Source organism: Giraffa tippelskirchi, chromosome 3, assembly GCF_054371585.1.
Source record: "Giraffa tippelskirchi isolate mGirTip1 chromosome 3, T2T-mGirTip1v1.2.pri, whole genome shotgun sequence".
Classification (NCBI taxonomy): domain Eukaryota; kingdom Metazoa; phylum Chordata; class Mammalia; order Artiodactyla; family Giraffidae; genus Giraffa; species Giraffa tippelskirchi.
This window is the reverse complement of record NC_137277.1, coordinates 80,117,418-80,138,109: the sequence shown is the minus strand read 5'-3', so window position 1 is coordinate 80,138,109 and position 20,692 is coordinate 80,117,418. Positions and strand designations below refer to the sequence as shown.

The 20,692-nt window shown below is 38.2% G+C and overlaps 1 protein-coding gene across 2 annotated transcripts in view; it reads right to left on the bottom strand.

The window, feature by feature from the left end:
• The window catches only part of CCDC141 (coiled-coil domain containing 141), a 230,821-nt gene extending 210,518 nt beyond the window's left edge, over positions 1-20,303 (bottom strand). For both annotated transcript variants that reach the window (XM_081579496.1, XM_081579498.1), the window contains exons 1-2: positions 20,078-20,303; positions 17,587-17,709 (exon numbers count right to left, since the gene is read on the bottom strand). In XM_081579496.1, coding sequence (XP_081435622.1) covers positions 17,587-17,709; positions 20,078-20,179 — 225 coding nt within the window. In that variant the 5' untranslated portion in view covers positions 20,180-20,303. The remainder of the gene's footprint in view (positions 1-17,586; positions 17,710-20,077) is intronic.
• Between the last annotated feature and the right edge of the window lie 389 nt (positions 20,304-20,692).

Genomic DNA, 20,692 nt, shown 5'->3' with positions numbered 1-20,692 from the left:
ATAGGTGCATGGATTTATCTCTGGGCTTTCTATTTTGTTCCATTGATCTATATTTCTGTCTTTGTGCCAGTACCATACTGCCTTGATGACTGTAGCTTTGTAGTATAGACTGAAGTCAGGCAGGTTGATTCCTCTAGTTCCATTCTTCTTTCTCAAGATTGCTTTGGCTATTCGAGGTTTTTTGTATTTCCATACAAATTATGAAATTATTTGTTCTAGTTCTGTGAAAAATACCATTGGCAGATAGGGATTGCATTGAATCTATAGATTGCTTTGGGTAGTATACTCATTTTCACTATATTGATTCTTTCAATCCATGAACATGGTATATTTTTCCATCTATTTATGTCTTCTTTGATTTCTTGCATCAGTGTTTTATAGTTTTCGATATATAAGTCTTTTGTTTCTTTAGGTAGATATATTCCTAAGTATTTTATTCTTTTCATTGCAATGGTGAATGGAATTGTTTCCTTAATTTCTCTTTCTGTTTTTTCATTGTTAGTGTATAGGAATGCAAGGGATTTCTGTGTGTTAATTTTATACCCTGCAACTTTACTATATTCATTGATTAGCTCTAGCAGTTTTCTCGTGGAGTCTTTAGGGCTTTCTATGTAGAGGATCATGTCATCTGCAAACAGTGAGAGTTTTACTTCTTCCTTTCCAATATGGATTCCTTTTATTTCTTTTTCTGCTCTGATTGCTGTGGCCAAAACTTCCAAAACTGTGTTGAATAGTAGTGGTGAGAGTGGGCACCCTTGCCTTGTTCCTGACTTTAGGGGAAATGTTTTCAATTTTTTGCACTTGAGGATAGTGTTTGCTGTGGGTTTATCATATATGGCTTTTATTATGTTGAGGTATATTCCTTCTATGCCTGCTTTCTGGAGAGTTTTCATTACAGATGGGTGTTAACTTTTTCAAAGAAATCATCAACAAAGTGAAAAGACAATCTATGGAATGAGAAAATAATATTTTCAGATCATATATCTGATAAAGGGTTAATAGCCAAAATAAATAAAAACTCTTACAATTCAATAGCAAAAAAAAAAAAAATTAAAAATAGGCAAAGGATCTGAATTGACACTTCTCAAAAGAAAATATATTGAAAGGTCAACAGGCATGTGAAAGACGCTCAACATCATTACAGGTCAACAGGTATATGAAAAGATGCTCACTAGTCATTAGGGAAATACAAATTAAAACCACAGTGAGATATCACTTCACACCTGATAGAATGACCATCATCAAAAAGTCAAGAGATAATAATGCTGGCATGGATGTGGAGATAAGGGAACTTTTGTGCACTGCTGGTAGGATTGAAAATTGGTACAGCCACTATGGAAAACAGAATGGAAGATCCTCAACATGTTGAAAATAGAACTACCAAATGATACATTTCTGGGACTATAACCAAAGGAAGTGAAAACAGTAACTCAAAAGATATCTGCAGCCCTCCATGTTCATAGCAGCATTATTTACAATAGCCAAGACATAGAAGCAACGTAAGTGTCCATCGACAGATGAATGGATAAAGAAATTGTGTATATACATACAATGGAAATTTATTCAATCATAAGTAAACAAACTCTACCATTTGCAACAGCATGAACAAACTTGAAGGCATTATGCGAAGTGAAATAAGTCAGACAGAGAAAGACAAATACTGTATGATCTCATTCACATGTGGAATCTAAAACACAAACAAAAACGGAGTTCATGGATACAGAGAACAGATCGATGGTTATCAGAGGCAGAAGGTGTGGAGAGGGGGAACTGGTGGTTCAAAAGTACAAATCTGCAGTTGTAAGATGTAATATACAATCCAATGTCTATAGCTAACACTGCTACATAATATAGGGGAAAGTTAAAAGAGTCAGTTCTCATCACAATAATTTTTTTTCCCCCTTCCCTTTTCTTTCTTTTTTTTTCTTATTGTACCTGTATGAGAAGATAGATGATAGCTGACCTATGGTGGTGATCATTTACATGTAAATCAAAGTATCATGCTATAATGTTTAAATATATACAGTGATGTATGCCAATTATCTTTCAATAAAACTGGAAAATTAAATTACATGTCATTACATGTAATCATGTCATCTGCAAACAGTGAGAGTTTTACTTCTTCCTTTCCAATATGGATTCCTTTTATTTCTTTTTCTGCTCTGATTGCTGTGGCCAAAACTTCCAAAACTATGTTGAATAGTAGTGGTGAGAGTGGGCACCCTTGCTTTGTTCCTGACTTTAGGGGAAATGCTTATATTACATATTTCTATTTATTGCTACTCTGAGAAGCCTTTTCTGTCTAACACATCAGTAAAAGTTTAATAGCTTATAGGAACACTGAATAAAAAATCTCAGGCTTTCAGAAAGCAGTCAGCAACAGCCTTCAGTGGTTTGGGTTCCTCTAGTTCCAATTACATAAATACTTGGGATATGTTTTGAGCTGAAACTTAAAGTAAAAAAACATGTCCTGTGAAACTGAATCTGATAGCTCATGGTTCTGTGGAGTTCTTTCTCTACTCATAGAGTAACTAGGATTTCTTTAAGAAAATCGGAAAGCCATCTATCTAATATGAGATATCAAGCTGAAACACGAGACTGCTCTCTCACTTTATTAGTCTTCTCATTTCACTGGCTTGACACATGCCTGCAATATGTACCTCAGATGCCCTCTTACTGGTCCTCAAGCCTGAAACCTGCGGCTTTGATTCCCTTCCCACCACTGTATCTGCAGTACCAAGCAGTGGAGAGAACAGAGGAAAGAAAAAAGGAATGTGAATTTATGACAAGTTTGGGGACCACAGGACTGGAAAAGGCCAGTTTTCATTCCAATCCCAAAGAAAGGCAATGCCAAAAAATGTTCAAACTACCACACAATTGCACTCATCTCATGCACTAGCAAAGCAATGCTCAAAATTCTCCAAGCTAGGCTCCAACATTATGTGAACCGAGAACTTCCAGATTTTCCAGCTGGATTTAAAAAAGGCAGAGGAATCAGAGATCAAATTGCCAACATCTGTTGTATCATACAAAAAGCAAGAGAATTCCAAAAAAACATCTACTTCTGCTTTATTGACTATGCCAAAGCCTTTGACTGTGTGGCTCACAACCAACTGGAAAATTCTTAAAGAGATGGGAATACCAGATCACCTTACCTGCCTCCTAAGAAATCTGTATTCAGGTCAACAAGCAACAGTTAGAACCAGACATGGAACAATGGACTGGTTCCACACTGGGAAAGGAGTATGTCAAGGCTGTACACTGTCACCTTGCTTTATTTAACTTACATCCAGAGTACATCATGCAAAATGCCAGGCTGGATGAAGCACAAGCTGGAATCAAGATTGCTGGGGAAAATATCAACAACCTCGGATATGGAGATGACAACCACCCTTATGGCAGAAAGTGAAGAAGAACTAAAGACCCTCTTGATGAAAGTGAAAGAGAAGATTGAAAAAGCTGGCTTAAAACTCAACATTCAAAAAACTAAGATCATAGCATCTGGTCCCATCACTTCATGGTAAATAGATGGGGATAGAGTGAGAGACTTTATTTTCTTGGGCTCCAAAATTACTGTGGATGGAGACTGCAGCCATGAAATTAAAAGATGCCTGCTCCTTGGAAGAAAAGCTATGATCAACCTAGACAGCATATTAGAAAGCAGAGGCATTACTTTGCTGACAAAGGTCCATCTAGTCAAAGGTATGGTTTTTCCAGTACTCATGTTGGATATGAGAGTTGGACTATAAAGAAAGCTGAACACCAAAGAATTGATGCTTTTGAACTGTGGTGTTGGAAAAGACTCTTGAGGGTCCCTTGGACTTCAAGGAGATCAAAGTAGCCAATTCTAAAAGAAATCAACCCTGAATATTCATTGGAAGGACTGATGCTGAAGCTCCAATACTTTGGCTACCTAATGCAAAGAACTGATTCACTGGAAAAGATTCTAGTACTGGGAAAGATTGAAAGCAGGCGGAGAAGGGGACGACAGAGGATGAGATGGTTGGATGGAATCACCAACTCGATGGACATGAGTTTGAGCAAGCTCCGGGAGTTGGTGATGGACTGGAAAGCCTGGCGTGCTGCAGTCCATGGGATCACAAAGAGTTGGACACAACTGAGTGACTAAACTGGGGACCACAGTTCCTTGGTCAGAGATAAGATCTCCTGTCTCAGAGATTTAGACACCTGCCTAATGCCTCCATCTTTACCAACACTTGGGAATTGCCTGAGTTGGAGCAGAGAGAATAGAAAAACACAAGGCAAAAAAAAAATCAAGGTATTTCCTCCCTTTCTAACTCACAGAAGTCCTCTTTCTAGGTCTCAGATCTAAAAGAGAAGCCTTTTCTGAAAATTTTTCTGTCCCTATCTGATGCATTCTTCAGGGTGTAAATTTACTTTTGATCTGAGCCAAGTAATACTGAAGAGAGGGAAAAAAGCAACAACACTGCTGGCTTGGTGATCTTTGGAATTCTGGACACTTTCCCTAATCTACGTGCTAGTCCCTCATTTTCAGCATCCTCCGCATACATACATTCTGCCAGGTTTATAGCTGCATTTAATGGAGACAAGGTGGAGGGTATTTAGTCCATCTTTCCTGGAAGTAGAATGAGTATGCAATTTTAAGACATTTTTTTAAAAGACAAAAATTCTAATCTCAGTCAAGTCCCTGAACTTCAAATATGTGTTAGGTGGGAGCTGGAGGACGCAGGTATTAATCATTTGAAGGATAGGTCTAACCACGGAATCAGAAGTTCGCCGTATTCTCCTGAGGAGTAATAGCTAGACTTGTCATGAGAATGACAGAGCCATGTTATTTGAAAACATCTTGAGTTTTGCACATTTATACTTAAAGTAAATCTAAAATAAGTCCGTTGTTTAGACAAGATGCATTATGGCTAAGGCTAATCAGGTGGGAGTGTAGTAGACTTAAATAAACAAAACAAAATTCCAGCATTCTTGATTAAGTATGTTTTTTCTGGAGAAGAAGTATCTGTTGTCATCTGAATAGAATACAAAAGTATATTTTTATCTTGACATTTAATCTAACTCGGTGTATATTGAAGATTGGGAGTGGGGCAAGTAGATTCTGTGCTGTCATCTAACCTTGGCTGCCCCTCACTTATACATCTTGAACCATCAGAATTTTGCCTTTTCAAATCTTAGACCAAAACCGTTTTTTCCATAACTAATGAGCACTATGTGTTCTACTTTCTGTAAAAACTTTTTGTTTGTAGATTTATATTTTAAAGGAGGACTACTTTCTAAGTAATTAATAGCTTGGAAGCTACAGGTCTATGACCTCAAAAATGTTAGTTATGATCCTGACTTTTGACCCCGTTTTCAAATAGGAATATGTTGAAGACAACGTAAAGCTCAACCAACACTGGTTTAAACACTCAAGAGTTTGTCCATGTCATAGCAATAATATACCTAGGGCTCAATATATTCTTCTACAGTATAAAAGAAACACAAATAATCTTCTTATACTTAATTCCCCCATTGTTGGACCTTTTTTTTTGTTTCCAGTTTAGTTATTCTATCAAAAACATGTGAAAGCTTTTAATTTTAATTAGGTCCCATTTGTTTATTTTTGCTTTTATTTCCAATATTCTGGGAGGTGGCTCATGGAGGATCCTGCTGTGATTTATGTCGGAGAGTGTTTTGCCTATGTTTTCCTCTAGGAGTTTTATAGTTTCTGGTCTTACGTTTAGATCTTTAATCCACTTTGAGTTTATTTTTGTGTACGGTGTTAGGAAGTGTTCTAGTTTCATTCTTTTACAAGTGGTTGACCAGTTTTCCCAGCACCACTTGTTAAAGAGATTGTCTTTTCTCCATTGTATATTCTTGCCTCCTTTGTCGAAGATAAGGTGTCCATATGTGCGTGGGTTTATCTCTGGGCTTTCTATTTTGTTCCATTGATCTATATTTCTATCTTTGTGCCAGTACCATACTGTCTTGATGACTGTGGCTTTGTAGTAGAGCCTGAAGTCAGGCAGGTTGATTCCTCCAGTTCCATTCTTCTTCCTCAAGATTGCTTTGGCTATTCGAGGCTTCTTGTATTTCCATACAAATTGTGAGATGATTTGTTCTAGTTCTGTGAAAAATACCATTGGTAGCTTGATAGGGATTGCATTGAATCTATAGATTGCTTTGGGTAGTATACTCATTTTCACTATATTAATTCTTCCAATCCACGAACACGGTATATTTCTCCATCTGTTTGTGTCCTCTTTGATTTCTTTCATCAGTGTTTTATAGTTTTCTATATATAAGTCTTTTGTTTCTTTAGGTAGATATATTCCTAAGTATTTTATTCTTTTTGTTGCAATGGTGAATGGTATTGTTTCCTTAATTTCTCTTTCTGTTTTCTCATTATTGGAGTATAGGAATGCAAGGGATTTCTGTGTGTTAATTTTATATCCTGCAACTAAATTAAATCCTAATTAAAATTAAAAGCTTTTGCACAACAAAGGAAACTATAAGCAAGGTGAAAAGACAGCCTTCAGAATGGGAGAAAATAATAGCAAACGAAGCAACAGACAAACAATTAATCTCAAAAATATACAAGCAACTTCTGCAGCTGAATTCCAGAAAAATAAACGACCCAATCAAAAAATGGGCCAAAGAACTAAACAGACATTTCTCCAAAGAAGACATACAGATGGCTAACAAACACATGAAAAGATGCTCAACATCACTCATTATTAGAGAAATGCAAATCAAAACCACAATGAGGTATCATTTCACACCAGTCAGAATGGCTGCTATCCAAAAGTCTACAAGCAATAAATGCTGGAGAGGGTGTGGAGAAAAGGGAACCCTCTTACACTGTTGGTGGGAATGCAAACTAGTACAGCCACTATGGAGAACAGTGTAGAGATTCCTTAAAAAACTGGGAATAGAACTGCCATATGACCCAGCAATCCCACTGCTGGGCATATACACCGAGGAAACCAGAATTGAAAGAGACGCGTGTACCCCAATGTTCATCGCAGCACTGTTTACAATAGCCAGGACATGGAAGCAACCTAGATGTCCATCAGCAGACGAATGGATAAGGAAGCTGTGGTACATATACACAATGGAATATTACTCAGCCATTAAAAAAATACATTTGAATCGGTTCTACTGAGATGGGTGAAACTGGAGCCCATTATACAGAGTGAAGTAAGCCAGAAAGAAAAACAACAATACAGTATACTAATGCATATATATGGAATTTGAAAGATGGTAACGATAACCCTATATGCGAGACAGAATAAGAGACACAGATGCATAGAACAATTTTATGGACTCTGAGGGAGAAGGTGAGGGTGGGACGTTCTGGGAGAATAGCATTGAAACATGTATATTATCATATGTGAAACAGAACACCATTCCATGGTCGATGCATGAGACAAGGGCTCAGGGCCGGGGCAATGGGATGACCCAGAGGGATGGGATGGGGAGGGAGGTGGGTAGGGGGTCCAGGAAGGGCAACACATGTAAACCCATGGCTGATTCATGTCAATGTATGGCAAAAGCTATTACAATATTGTGAAGTAATTAGCCCCCAACTAAAATAAATAAATTTATAAAAAAAAACAAACATGTGAAAAGATGCTTAATATCATAACAAAGCAACTTCATATCTGTATCTTTACTAGTGTTTTCATTTCCAAGGATAGATTCCCAGAGGTGAGGTTGCTGAGTCTCAGGATGTGAGCATTTTACATTTTAATGCTTGCAAATTTCCAAAATAATTTTAATAATCCAGATTCTTACCAACAGTATAGAATACCACTTTTCTTACATTCTCACCATTACCAGATGTTACCAATATTTTAACTTATAATGGTTGATAGAGAAGGGGGCAGCAGAGGATGAGATTGTTAGATAGCATCACCAACTCAATGGACATGAATTTGAGCAAACTCTGGGATGCAGTGGAGGATAGAAGAGCCTGGTAGGTTACAGTCCATGGGGTCGCAAAGAGTCAGACAAGACTTAGCAACTGAACAACAGGAAGACAATGAATGATTTACTTTTTATCATTATCTAGTTTGATTTCTTAGAGCATTATTGATGTTGAGCATCTTTTTACGTGCTTATTGGTAGTCTGTCTCTCTTCTGTGAATAGTCTAGTATTTATATTTATTTGTCTCTCTTATCAATATAAAGGAGTATACTAACCCTTTGCTGTCATATAAATTGCAAGTATTTTCCCTCTAGTTCATTGTTTGTCCTTTAAATTGGTCAATGATGTCTGGAAAACTCATAGTTACCTACAAAACATCTCATATATCACTTTCTCTGTCAAGCTTCCCCTGGTTTTCTTGGAAGAATTAGTCACTCCTTCCACAATATACCCATAATATTTTGTGCACATCCCTGTGTGCTGAGTTGTAACTAAAGACTTTTTCCTTCTGATCAAGAAAGAATATCAAATTCAAGTCAAAGAGACTAGCATTATAACAGATATCTTTGAATCTGCTTTTGTTTTTCTAAAAGTAGATCATTCACAAACTTCAAAGTTTTCTTTTTATTTATCATTAGTATTATCATACCATCTTTCATTGTAGAGAATCCTAGCTCTACTTCTCAACTGTCTCCCCATGAAAACTCTTCTTCTCTTCTGCCTGTCTGTCTTCATTAAAGGAGGGTTGCCTTCAAAATCCTGAGAGGATGTCAGCATTGCTGTTGCCCTCTGTTCCAGTTATCTATTGCTGTGTGACAAACCACTGCACATTCTGAAGACCTAAAGTGACAATTATTGATTTTGCTCACAATTAATTCTCAGGCTGGGCTAAGTGGGTAATACTTGTCCCCACTCTGTACAGGTCAGGTTGGAAGTCCAGCTAGGTCTGGAAATCAATTTCCAGATGGCTCACTCACACGACTGTCCAGACAGAGCTGCTGCTGGGACACTCAGTTTGTCTCCACATGGGCCCCTCTATGATGTTCCTTGACTTACTCAATAGGTTAGGTTCCAAGAGTGACTATTTGGAATTACAGGAAGTAAAAGTAAAAGTCTCTTGAGACTGGACTGGAAACTGGTACTGCATCATCATCATCTATGCTATATGCATTTGCTCAAAGCAGCCAGAGTCTGCCCGGTTTTAAGGGAATGAACTTAGACTCCACTTCTCAATGGGAGGAGTGCCAAAGACATCATGGTCACCTTTAATCTACCATATCTTCCCAAATATTGGGTCCTTCCAGGGTTGTCAAATCAGTATTTGCTATAATCGAGCCTTGCTCTGTTCCCTGCAGAAGTGTGGAAAAAGCTTTAGTTTCTTCCGACTCTGTGTCACTTGGTGTCCCAGCCACAGAGAAATATGATGAGTGTTTCATATTTCCCATGGACCCTTCAGCTTCTGCCAAGGACCCAACCTTGACTGCTAAACCAAGACACGGGTAAGATACAGGGTATCCTTGCCAAATTTTTTACTCTTCAGTCTCTGTGCTGACAAATATGTCTCCTTATAGAACTCCTTCCCCTCTAGTAAATCAACTCAAATCAAGACTTCATTAAGTATGGACATATTCTATAGGCAAACCAATTTGGGCTGCTTAGCCCAAATCTTAATGTGCCTTTATTTCATGTCTGAGACGCCTATTGGCATGGACTCTTTAGCCTCTTAAGCCAAATTATCTCATAAAAACAATATTTTATAAGATTGCCTATGGCACTTTCAAAATCTAAAGAATGCTATCTAAATTCTGTTTCACCCCACAGCTCCATACTGTGCACTGGGATTGAATGTCTGGGAAAAGAAATACCCTGTACACTACTAGCAAAGTGCTATGTCAGCCAGGGAAAATCACTAGGAAGTTTTGCTGTTTCTTAGTTGTGAGAATACTATTTTTGTTTTTTAAATGGAAAAGCCCTCTATTCTCAAAAGCCTAAAAGAGAAATCATACTGCCCACTAGTTCCCACTCCCCCAAGAACCCTGCATTGTTTCCATATTGTTTCCATGACCTTCGTCAAAATGATCAGCAAACCATGACAGGTACTTTACATGTATAGAACACTACAACACGGATTCCATTGAACCACAGATAAATTAAGTGCTGGAATTTGGAAGGTGACAATTAATTTCACCTCTCTCCCCTCAAGATTCCAAGTCACTTGAGAAACAGACATCTAAATCCATACATACGGATCAAAATATCTGCTGTTGTTACTGGCAAAGCTGGACTGGAGGATGGGTTTGATTTGACTTTCACTTTTTTTCTTTAAAATCTAGTCCTTGAGACCTGCCTATGGAGAGAACTGAGACTGAAGTATAGACACGTATTTGGCTGCTCTGTGTAGGCCAGACTGTGGCCTGTTCTGCCGTGCAGGGACATCTGGCCAAATCAGCAGAAGCAGAAAGAATAGAGAGCCTGCAGCCACAGGCAGTCATGGTCTGCAGAGAGAGCCCTTGAGGCTGGCTTCCCCATGCTGGACACTTCCTCTAGTCTCACCAACTGATAACACAGTGCCCCTCACTCCTATAGGAAGAGGAGACATGATTGAAAGCATCTTCTCCAACATTTCTGAGAGAAGAATTTCCTAACTTGTGGGTCTTACAGGAAAACAGAAAGGAGAGAAAATAAGTCTCCTATATGAAGTAAACATTTAGGGTAAATCGTTGCTATGACACAGATCTTGTAAAATATGTAAGTCCTCTTCCAACCCTGTCCTAAAGCATTCTATCACATTCACAACACACATACTATAAATTTTTTTCAACATGTAAATATATATAATTCAAGTCACACAGTCTTACTTTATTAAAATATATGATTAAAGACTATTATGAAGAAAGTGAAATGATAATCTACAGAATGGGAGAAAATATCTGCAAATCCTATAATGAGGATTTTATAGGAATTTATATCCAGAATATGCAAAGAATTCTTATAACTCGATAACAAAAAACAAACACCCCAATTAAAAAGTGGGCAAAGACATTTCTCCAAAGAAGGTATACAGTTGTCCAGTAAGCACATGAAAAGATGTTTTCATCAAAACAACCCTGGGATACCACTTCATCAAATAGGATGACTATAATTAAACACATTCAAATACACACACAGAAAATAACAAGTTTAGCAATGATGTGAAGAAACTGGAGCACATTGTACATTGCTGGTGGGAATGTAATATGGCGCAGCCACTGTTAAAAACGTTTTGGTGTTTTCTCAAAGAGTTAGCATAGAAAAGCCCGATGACCAATCAATTCCACTCCAAAAGAATTGAAAGCAGGTATTCAAACAGATACCTGTACACCACTCTTCACTGTAGCATTATTTACAACATCTGAAAAGTGGAAATAACCCAAGTGTCCATGGTCAGATGACTAAATAAATAAAATGTGGCATATCCATACATTTAAATATTATTCATTCATAAAAAGGAATGAAATTCTGATACCTGCTACAACATAAATGAATCTTAAAAACATTATATGGTAAACGAAATAAGCCAGACACAAAGGGATAAATACTATATGATTCTATTTACATGAAATACCTAAAATAGATAAATTCTTAAGGGTAGAAAGTAGATTAGAGAGGTTAACCAGGGAAGGGAGTGGGAATTTATGCTTAATAGGGACAGAGTTTCTGTTTGGGGGGATGAAAACTCGGGTGTGAAGTTGATAGCGGTAATGGATGCACAACATTGTGAACACAATTAATGCCACTGAATTGTACATTTAAATATAGTTCACAGATGAATAGATAAAGATGTGGTACATATATCCAATGAATGTTAGTTAGCCATTAAAAAGAACAAAATTGGGTCATCTCTGGAGACATGGATGGACATGGGTGTCTTACAGAGTGAAGCCAGTCAGAAAGAGAAAAACAAAGAGCATATGTTAACGCATATATGTGGAATCTAGGAAAATGGTCCAGATGAACCTATTTGCAGGGCAGGAAAAGAAACACGGACATAGGGAACAAATGGGTGGACGTGATGGGGAGGAAGTGGGAGGTGGGATGAACTGGGAGATTGGGACTGACATATATACAGTACCATGTAGTAAAATAGCTAGCTGGTGAGAACCTGTTGTATAGCACAGGGATCTCCGCTCTGCATTTTCTGATGACCTAGATTGGTGGTGAGGGTGGGGACAGTGGGAGGGATATATGTATACTTATAGCCGAGTCACTCTGTTGTACAGCAGAAAGCACCACAGTATTGTAAAGCAACTATATCCCAATAAAAAAATAGTAAATAAATACATGCATGTAGTACTTATTACCTTTTGTCTTCTAATTACAATAGTGTTCTTGTCTTAGTTCTTTTACTAAACTGTAAGTTTTTTAATGTCTTTATGTGTCATTTTCTCTTTTCATCCATGCTAAATACATCATAGGTCCTTGATGAGTGTGTGATAAATTAAAAAAAATGAAAAAAATGGTTGAAATTGCAAATTCATATATTTACCAAAAAATTTTTTTAATGATTCATTCACACTAAATATGAATTTACATATTTTATAGCAGTTTATAGGAGAAAAATCACACTATTCCTTATTTAAGAAATAAGTTTTAGTAGGACTACTACTACTAATATATTTTGACTATTCATTTTTAACTAAGTAAAGAAAAATAGGACAAAAATAAACATTCACTGGGTCAGAGATGAAGTTGAAATCAGGAAGTCAATAGATTTATGAGTTAAGTCAGAGGTGAACTTTTTAGTATCTTACATTTTAAAGAGTCATTCTTCACTGAATGCTAATATCATATATTAAAAACACATACAGGAGCCAGGGTCCAGAGGTTTTCTTGGCTCTTATAGTTGTAGTTGGGCTTTCCTGGTGGCTCAGATGGTAAAGAATCCACCTGTCAATGTAGGAGACGTGGGTTCGATCCCTGGGTCAGGAAGATGCCCTGGAGAAGGAAATGGCAACCCCCTCCAGTATTCTTCCCTGGGAAATCCCACAGACAGAGGAGCCTAGTAGGCTAACGTCCATGGGGTCACAAAAGAGTTAGACGTGGCTTAGCGACTAAACAACAACATAGTTGTCATTCCTTTGCACAATAGCGATGCAGTTAGTAGTAAGATGATAAGGGGCAGAGTGTTTTCAGAAACATTCCTAAGGCATTTCTGACCCTTCTTTCCTCCTTGAACCACCTGAGGATGTGGTGCTGACAGGGGCCACAGGCAGATTTTTGTTACCTGCTTACATTTCGCTCTTCCCTTTCCTGAATTCCTTCTTTCTCATTAAAATAATAATCGAGGGTGGCTTGAAAATCTAGACGCTTTTAGGGAATGAATGTTTTCTCCACATGTTTATGTTTTCCCCCACTGAAAATAGGGAAATATTTCTCTCTGGACACTCCATAGAAATGGTTAAGTACTCTGTTGAAAGGAAAATAAGGTCTCTGGGGTATAGACATTACCAATATTAGAAACACTCTAACAAATTCTGTGTCACCAGAATTTTTCCCTTTAGTCTGAATTATTAGGATTTGAGATAATCTTAATGGAAGGCAGAAAATAGCTTCCCTATAAAATTAAATACCCAAATTTCTCTGATATATTAATTATCAACAGATTAATTATACTACTTTTTCTTTTCAAGGCAGCAAGCACTTCTGTAAATCATTGCATTTCCCCCTCCAGATTTCCTTTGTAGGTATTTGAAGGTATCAATTATTATCATAATTTTTCAAATAAAGAACCTGAGACCAGAGAGGCTAACTACTTTGTCCAAAGCAGAGTGGACTCAGCACAGAACGCCTACACCCTCCCAATACTCCTAATAGTACATTCTTCTTTATAATTAGAACAAATCTCAGGGCCCTGTGCATAGGGAAAACACTTGAGTGAACATTAAATATTAAATATTATTGGCTTATTGAACTGCTAATGTTCCTACCATTCAAAGAGCTCATATTAAAAATAACTCAGTACAACAATTTCCTGCTACAGGTTAAGATTGTACCTACCCTAACGACATAATAACTGGTAAATTAAGTTACTCCAGCCATTTACAATATGGAATTCACGTTCCTCTTATTTAAAAAAGTCTTTTGTCAGCAACTATGAAACAGACTTCAGACTCCTTGATTTTTTTTTTTTTTTTGTTCTCGACCTCAGAGTTTTAATTTTAAATGAGACAGGAAAAGTTTAAATAATATAATAAGTGATAAAAGTAGCATCCAACAGAAAGTAACTGGGCAACATGTACTTCCTGGTGGCAAGAGCCAAGGCTTAGAAAATAAATTGTCAACAAGATGGGGGAAAAATTGAAAAGGCTTTTCCGTTGGAGAAAGCTTCAGCGGCAGCGTAGGGTTTCTGCAGGGAGAGAGCATGCAGCTCAGGTATGGTGAGTTTTCTGCTCGACGGTGGTCTCCCTCCACTTCTTGGATTTCTTCAACTACAAATGGTCTCCTTGCTTGTTTGTTTTACTTGGCTTCCAGTGTCTCAGAGTTGTTTTTGCAACATTTATTGGAAATTCAAAGTTAACTGGGCCTCTTCTTTTTCCTTGCTATATCTGGCAAGCTTATGCAGGGAAGTCACCTGCTTATTGAGGTAATTCATTCCTAGTGCAAAATTCCAGGGTCTTGCTAAGCGTGATCAATTCTTTGAAGAGTGATGTCGCCGAGGGTGGAAGCACAAGCTTTGCTGTTTAAAGTTCTGTTGGTTTGTTGAAGTCCCTGACCCCTTAACCGAGGATAGTATGTGTGTGTCCAAGGAACTGGAGCTGATGGCTCTCACAGCTGAAAAGGTTTAAGGATCCAGCTCTTTTAGAATCTGGCGGACCTCTGAACTGTGACATCAGTGACTTAAGTGTCGATTTCTTTCCCACAGTTTTCCCCCAGGCTGATGCATTCATTCTTTTTTTTTTATATATAAATTTATTTACTTTAGTTGGGGGCTAATTACTTTACAATATTGTAATAGTTTTTGCCATACATTGACATGAATCAGCCATGGGTTTACATGTGTTTCCCTTCCTGGACCCCCCACCCACCTCCCTCCCCATCCCATCCCTCTGGGTCATCCCATTGCCCCAGCCCTGAGCCCTTGTCTCATGCATCGAACATGGAATGGTGTTCTCTTTCACATATGATAATATACATGTTTCAATGCTATTCTAACCAAGATGATGCTACTACTAAAAATTTCTTGGGGGTAAGTGGCTGGTTTGTTGGGTTAGGAGAGTGTATGGAAGTTGGACACTAAGAGGTCATGGCTAGAGATCTGCATGAAGTCAAAAGGTCTTTCTACATAAGACCTCATGTTCTTAGACCCACAGGCAAAGACGGAGAATGGTTCCACTATTCCATTGCACATCAAGACAAGATCCACAATAGATATGAACCTTTGATTCATCCTTTCCTAATCATCTTTACAGATAAAAGCCTAAGGTCCAAAAGACCTGCATTAAAGGACAAGACTTTACAACTGAGAATCACAAGTACCACACATGAATGCCATTAATAGAAAAACCCTCTTCCAGCTGTGCTCCTGCATAGATTCAGGCGTGCAAATTTGAGCACAGTTGTTAAGGAGAGACGAACTGCTCTGCTTAAGAAAGAATTCTCCCTGGAATTGTAGGTCTGGATAGGAATAGGGCTGGGGGAAAAGAGGTAGCCCGAGAGACCCAGACTGCTGTAAGCTTCTCCACCACCCATAGCTCATCAGTGGACCTGAAAGTGCTGGCTGGGCATGGATTGGTAGCAGAACCTGGGGAAGACATACAGTTGCTGGGTTAACTTCAGAAACAGTTGGCAGGTATGTATGCAGGGGCTGGGGACACAGGAGACCTTGAGAAAGTAAACCTCTATGGATGAGCAAGAATTGTAGAGAAGTATTGCATTTCCACAATTCATAAAATCGAGCTTTTTCTGTAGCAGCAAAACCTTGAATTGTTAGCCAAACTAAACTAGCTATTGGCATGTGTGTGCATGCTTAGTCGCACAGTCATGTTTGACTCTGCAACCCCATGGACTGTAGCCCACCAGGCTCCACTGTCCATGGGATTCTCCAGGCAAGAATACTGGTGTGGGTAGCCATTACCTTCTCCAGGAGATCTTCCCAACCCAGGGATCGAACCAAGGTTTCCTGCATTACAGGCATATTCTTTACCATCTGAGCCACCAGGGAAGCAAAATTAGTACTAAAACATAGGTCTTTTGATCCCTGGTTCAATGACTGCTTACATCAGCCTGTGTTTTTTAAGATATACAGAGGACTTCCTGGTCACCAGGGATTTCTACCTTGAAGGACAAGGAGCTATCTACACAGGAGAATAAATTCTGGACTCTAATACCCTCCTGCTCCAGTACTAATTCTTTGTTCATCCTCTCAGTCTGATTCATCCTTTTACTTTTACTGCTGCTGCTGATACTTATCAGATGCCTATCAGCTCTGCCTCTAAATCTAGAAAGCAAGTGTAAATTCCAGCCTAGATGTTCAAAGAAGCAAGTAATATTAAAGTACTAATGACACAGAATACCTAGTCATTGTAGACTTCTGAATCCAGCCTCTTTGATTTTAGTAATGACATTCATTTGCCCACGAGGGTTATTACAGAGTTCACTGCTGCACAGGGTTCCATTCTCAGAAGGAGAAACCACTTGGGGTTTAATGTTTTACCTATTACTGTCCTGAAGTTCTTAACAATTTTATCTTTGACTGTGTGTTCTGTAAGTTCAATGGGGCAACAGAGGAAGTGCTGAGGGATGGGAGCCTCACTCACCATGTGGTCCGTCCCTCGGGGAGAGAAACTCTTTGTTATCCTGTCTGCTCCCCCGCCCCTGCTCAATGACCTCTGTCCTCTGCCCTGGCAGGTGTCAGGGCACAGCTCAGAAAGCTTGGGGTCAGGTCCACACCCTGTACGCTGAGCTGGGGCTGAGACCCACTGTCTGAGAGGGGCTGCACAGACCCCAGCGTATTCCCTGCCCGAAGGAGCCAGACATTAAATTACAGATTTTAAAAACACTGTGACAGGCCAAGAAAAAGCTTCTTCCTGTTTCCCGAACGGGGAATTCTACATTTTCGCTTTGTGCTGGACCCCACAAACTATATTCCTGTCTCTGATTAGATATCTTATCTGGCAATCTCAAACCAACATTGTTTTTAGATTCTTAAATAGTCACAACATATACACAATAATAACTCTTCATTAAAACTATTCTTTGGTTTCAAGAACTCTTACTAATAAATATAAAATCAGATCTTTTCAATAGTTCAAGAGGGAAAAACCCTCTATATTATTTTTGCCAGCAGGTGTCATTAACAATAGAAGTTTGGATCTATTGTTGTGGTTTGACAGTACGTTGCATGAAATGGAAATGATGGAATTTTTTTTCATGGAGGCAGCCAGGAAAAAAGAAAGTATTTATTTATCCACAGTGAAAATATTATCACTCCATATTTTCTATCACATTAGGGATAGTTTAAAAAAATAATCTTATTACTTTTCTCCAACGTTGGTGTTTGCTCAACTATGGTGTTTTTCCATTATCTATCTGGTATGAAGTTAAAATAGCCATAGGTCAGTGACATAAGGGACAATCAAGGGGAAGTGTCAGAAATAGCTTTTAATTTCTTCTTGATTTTGTATCTGCTCCATATCTTAATATCTTACCTTGAGTTTGGCCAAAAGAAGTTCATGATCATGAAGAAGGTTTTTGGTTTCATCTTGATTGCTTCCAATTTCTAGAAGATTGGGCTGTGATTCAGCCAACTGAAGTTGTACCCATTTGCCACACTAAAAATAAAAATGAAATAAAATGCACTTTTAGTTCCCTTTATTCCTTCCCTTTCACACTTCTCCTTTTCCATTTCTCTTTTTTTTCAAAGTTTCCAGTTACATTGTGAAGAGTTTAACTTTTCTATAGAGATGGGTCTTACTTAAATTGAAATAGAACAGTTCTGACATAAATCCATGCCCTGGCTTTTCTTTTTTTTATTCAAAGGATAAATTCTTTTCTCTTAGCATATTAGATTTAAATTAAAAATTCCCAAATGAGGAACATTTACAATAGGTTATGTATTATTGAATAGTACAAAATTATACAATAATTTACACAATTTTACATTCTCTTGCTCAAAAAAACAAATTCTATAAAAATAGTGATTTGAGCAAGTAAGGTGCGAACGTCACCAAAGGGTAAAGGTTTCATAAATGTAATTTATGCTAATTAGTGTCTTTAACCTTGCTGAATCAATCAGAAAGAATAAACAGCAGATGAAGCAAGTGATTCTTAGTTTATTTCAAAGTTAAAACATAATATTTTTCAAATTTTATTGTTGAATATTCAATAAAATAAGTACAAAAATGTCAGTGAAATTAGATGTGTGACAACTGCCATTTGAATGCACTCAACTTGTTTTCCACATGAAGGACCTTTTCAGTGTCCTGCCCCAAGATATAATTCATCATTGCATTTCCTAAGGAATTGCTTTTTTAAGAAGCAATATCGATTAAGCAAGAGGAAGCACTACCGGGCACATGCACTTGGCTAAGTGAATTGCTGAGGAGAAATGAGAAAACTACATGTCTATTCTAGATCATTAGTACCCTGAGACTGTTTAGAAACGAGAAGCCCACATAAATCAGACACAAGCACTTCTATTAAGACACACTTTCCATTTTGAACAGCTTGGAGTTTATTTCAAACAGCACAGCAGTGAACTTAGGAAGCTGAGGAAGAAGGATGGAGGGAACTTTCTTAAAAAGAGTTTTAGTTAAGAGTTTCCAGTATAATTTTAGAGTTTTTTTTTTTCTTACTGTCAATTTAGCCCTGATTCTTTTATCATTTATTCTATACGCATTCTTCCTCATCCTACTCAAATAAATGTTTCATATTTGAGGGAAAGAAAAGTGAATTAAAAAAAAAAACAGAAATTTTTCCTCTTTTTCCCTCACTGCTGATATTTGCAGTTACTCAGAGCATCATAAAATGACATGCAAGTTATCAATTTTGCTACTTTTGCTTCTGGCTTTTTTCCATGTCCATCCATTGCCTTTGAAAAGAATAGAGGTCAAGGGACTCAGCAGAGGCCCTGTTATTGTGAGACCAAGTCTCGAGAGCCCTGGGCAAGTGGCCTTGGTAGGAACACTTTGCATTCCGTGCTTTCAGTGCTTCTAGACCGAATCATTTTGTTCAGTGTCAAGTACTGCTTTCCTGTTTCGAATTTTCACATTAAAATAAAATTTGCGGCAATTAAGTGAAATTAAACAGGCTTTATTGCCCATGCTGCTTACAAAAGGCCAGAAAATTCATTCAGTTAAGCCTGGCGGGGTCTTGAAAGTAACAGGCTGGTGAGCACTGATTCTCTTCATTAAACCCTGAATTCTTGAGGTGCTGAGTTATCTAAATCCAAGCAAAAGGCGTCAGGAATTTTCATAGGACATATTCATAGGGAATAAAATCATGCATACATTCTTCAACCTAAAGATGTGTGCTCATCTTTGCAAATTGGCAAACTGCTTGACGTAAAACATGCAGAAACCTTTAAGTCCCAAGTGGCTTCAATTTGCTGTGGTTAAGGGCAAGTTAGACACACGCCCTTCGCATCTTCCCTGGTAGGGTCTCCATTCTCTCACCTGTGGCAAGGATTTACTAGTGCCTTCACCATGTCAAAACCAGAGCTGCAGAGGGCAAGTGTCACTCTCTGTTGTTAGGAGTTCCCTATGCTGTGTCACGCTGAAAACAATGCCGCCCCTTATCCGCTGGGACCCTCCTCTTCCCTCCTTCATCATATCCACTCTCAAAATCACAGACATTTCACAGGTCCACTGGACTCTTAAGCCTAGTAATCACGAACCTGTGGTCACAAATGCTTTGTCTTTAAAAACCAAACTGAAAGTATACGGTAGGTTTTGTTATTGCTTTTCTGAAAAATCAAGCTGCTGTAGATGTTTTATGGCTAGCTGAAAGAGAAACTCTAGCAACTGGCTGAAACTTAGTAGAGGGTTCTACAGTTGCAAATTTAAAGAAGCATTAAGATGTACTTGCTGGGTTATTTTCTATATGCTGTGTACTGCTCATTGTGTGGAATGTTTTTTAGGATTATCAGCATGTAGCAAGAAGCCTACAGCCACACAGAAAAAAAGGAAGTTGTCTGCTTACCTTTATGACAGCTATAACGATTTTGGAGTCCCCAGCCTGCACAGCTACTGAACTGACTGTCGTTGTAGAAAACTCCACACCAGGACTCTCTTGGCTGGACATGGTACGTTAGAACCAGAGTTTACGCTTTGGACAGCCTCTGTGCAGATGTGTGGCTGCTGGTCATTTCAGAAGGCAACCACCGGGGTTACTTGGATTCATTCAGGGAAAGAGCTCCGCTCGCACTGATTACTCTGCCAAAAGGAAAGAACAGGAGGTTAAAAATAGACAACCTCATTGAGTTTATCATGAGAGAGAGAGAGGAAAGAACGGGAGAGAATCGCCACACCCCTAGTATGGTCATACTGAGCGCCTGTTATTTTGGCCATTATCTTAAATGCAGAGGGCAGCTTCTAGCTCTCTGCCTATCAGCTGATGTTTGATAGCAAATGGAAAAAGAATTACATCCTGACAACCCAAGATACTTTAGCCATTGAATCTATACAGTGATGGTGAACTTTGAAACCAGCCAGTCATTAACCTGGGTATCAATATTTTCAAGATTTTTTTTAAGTCTTCTTCATGCAAAGCAAACTCCGAAAGATGTACTTTAAAAACAAGTTCTGGTATTTATTC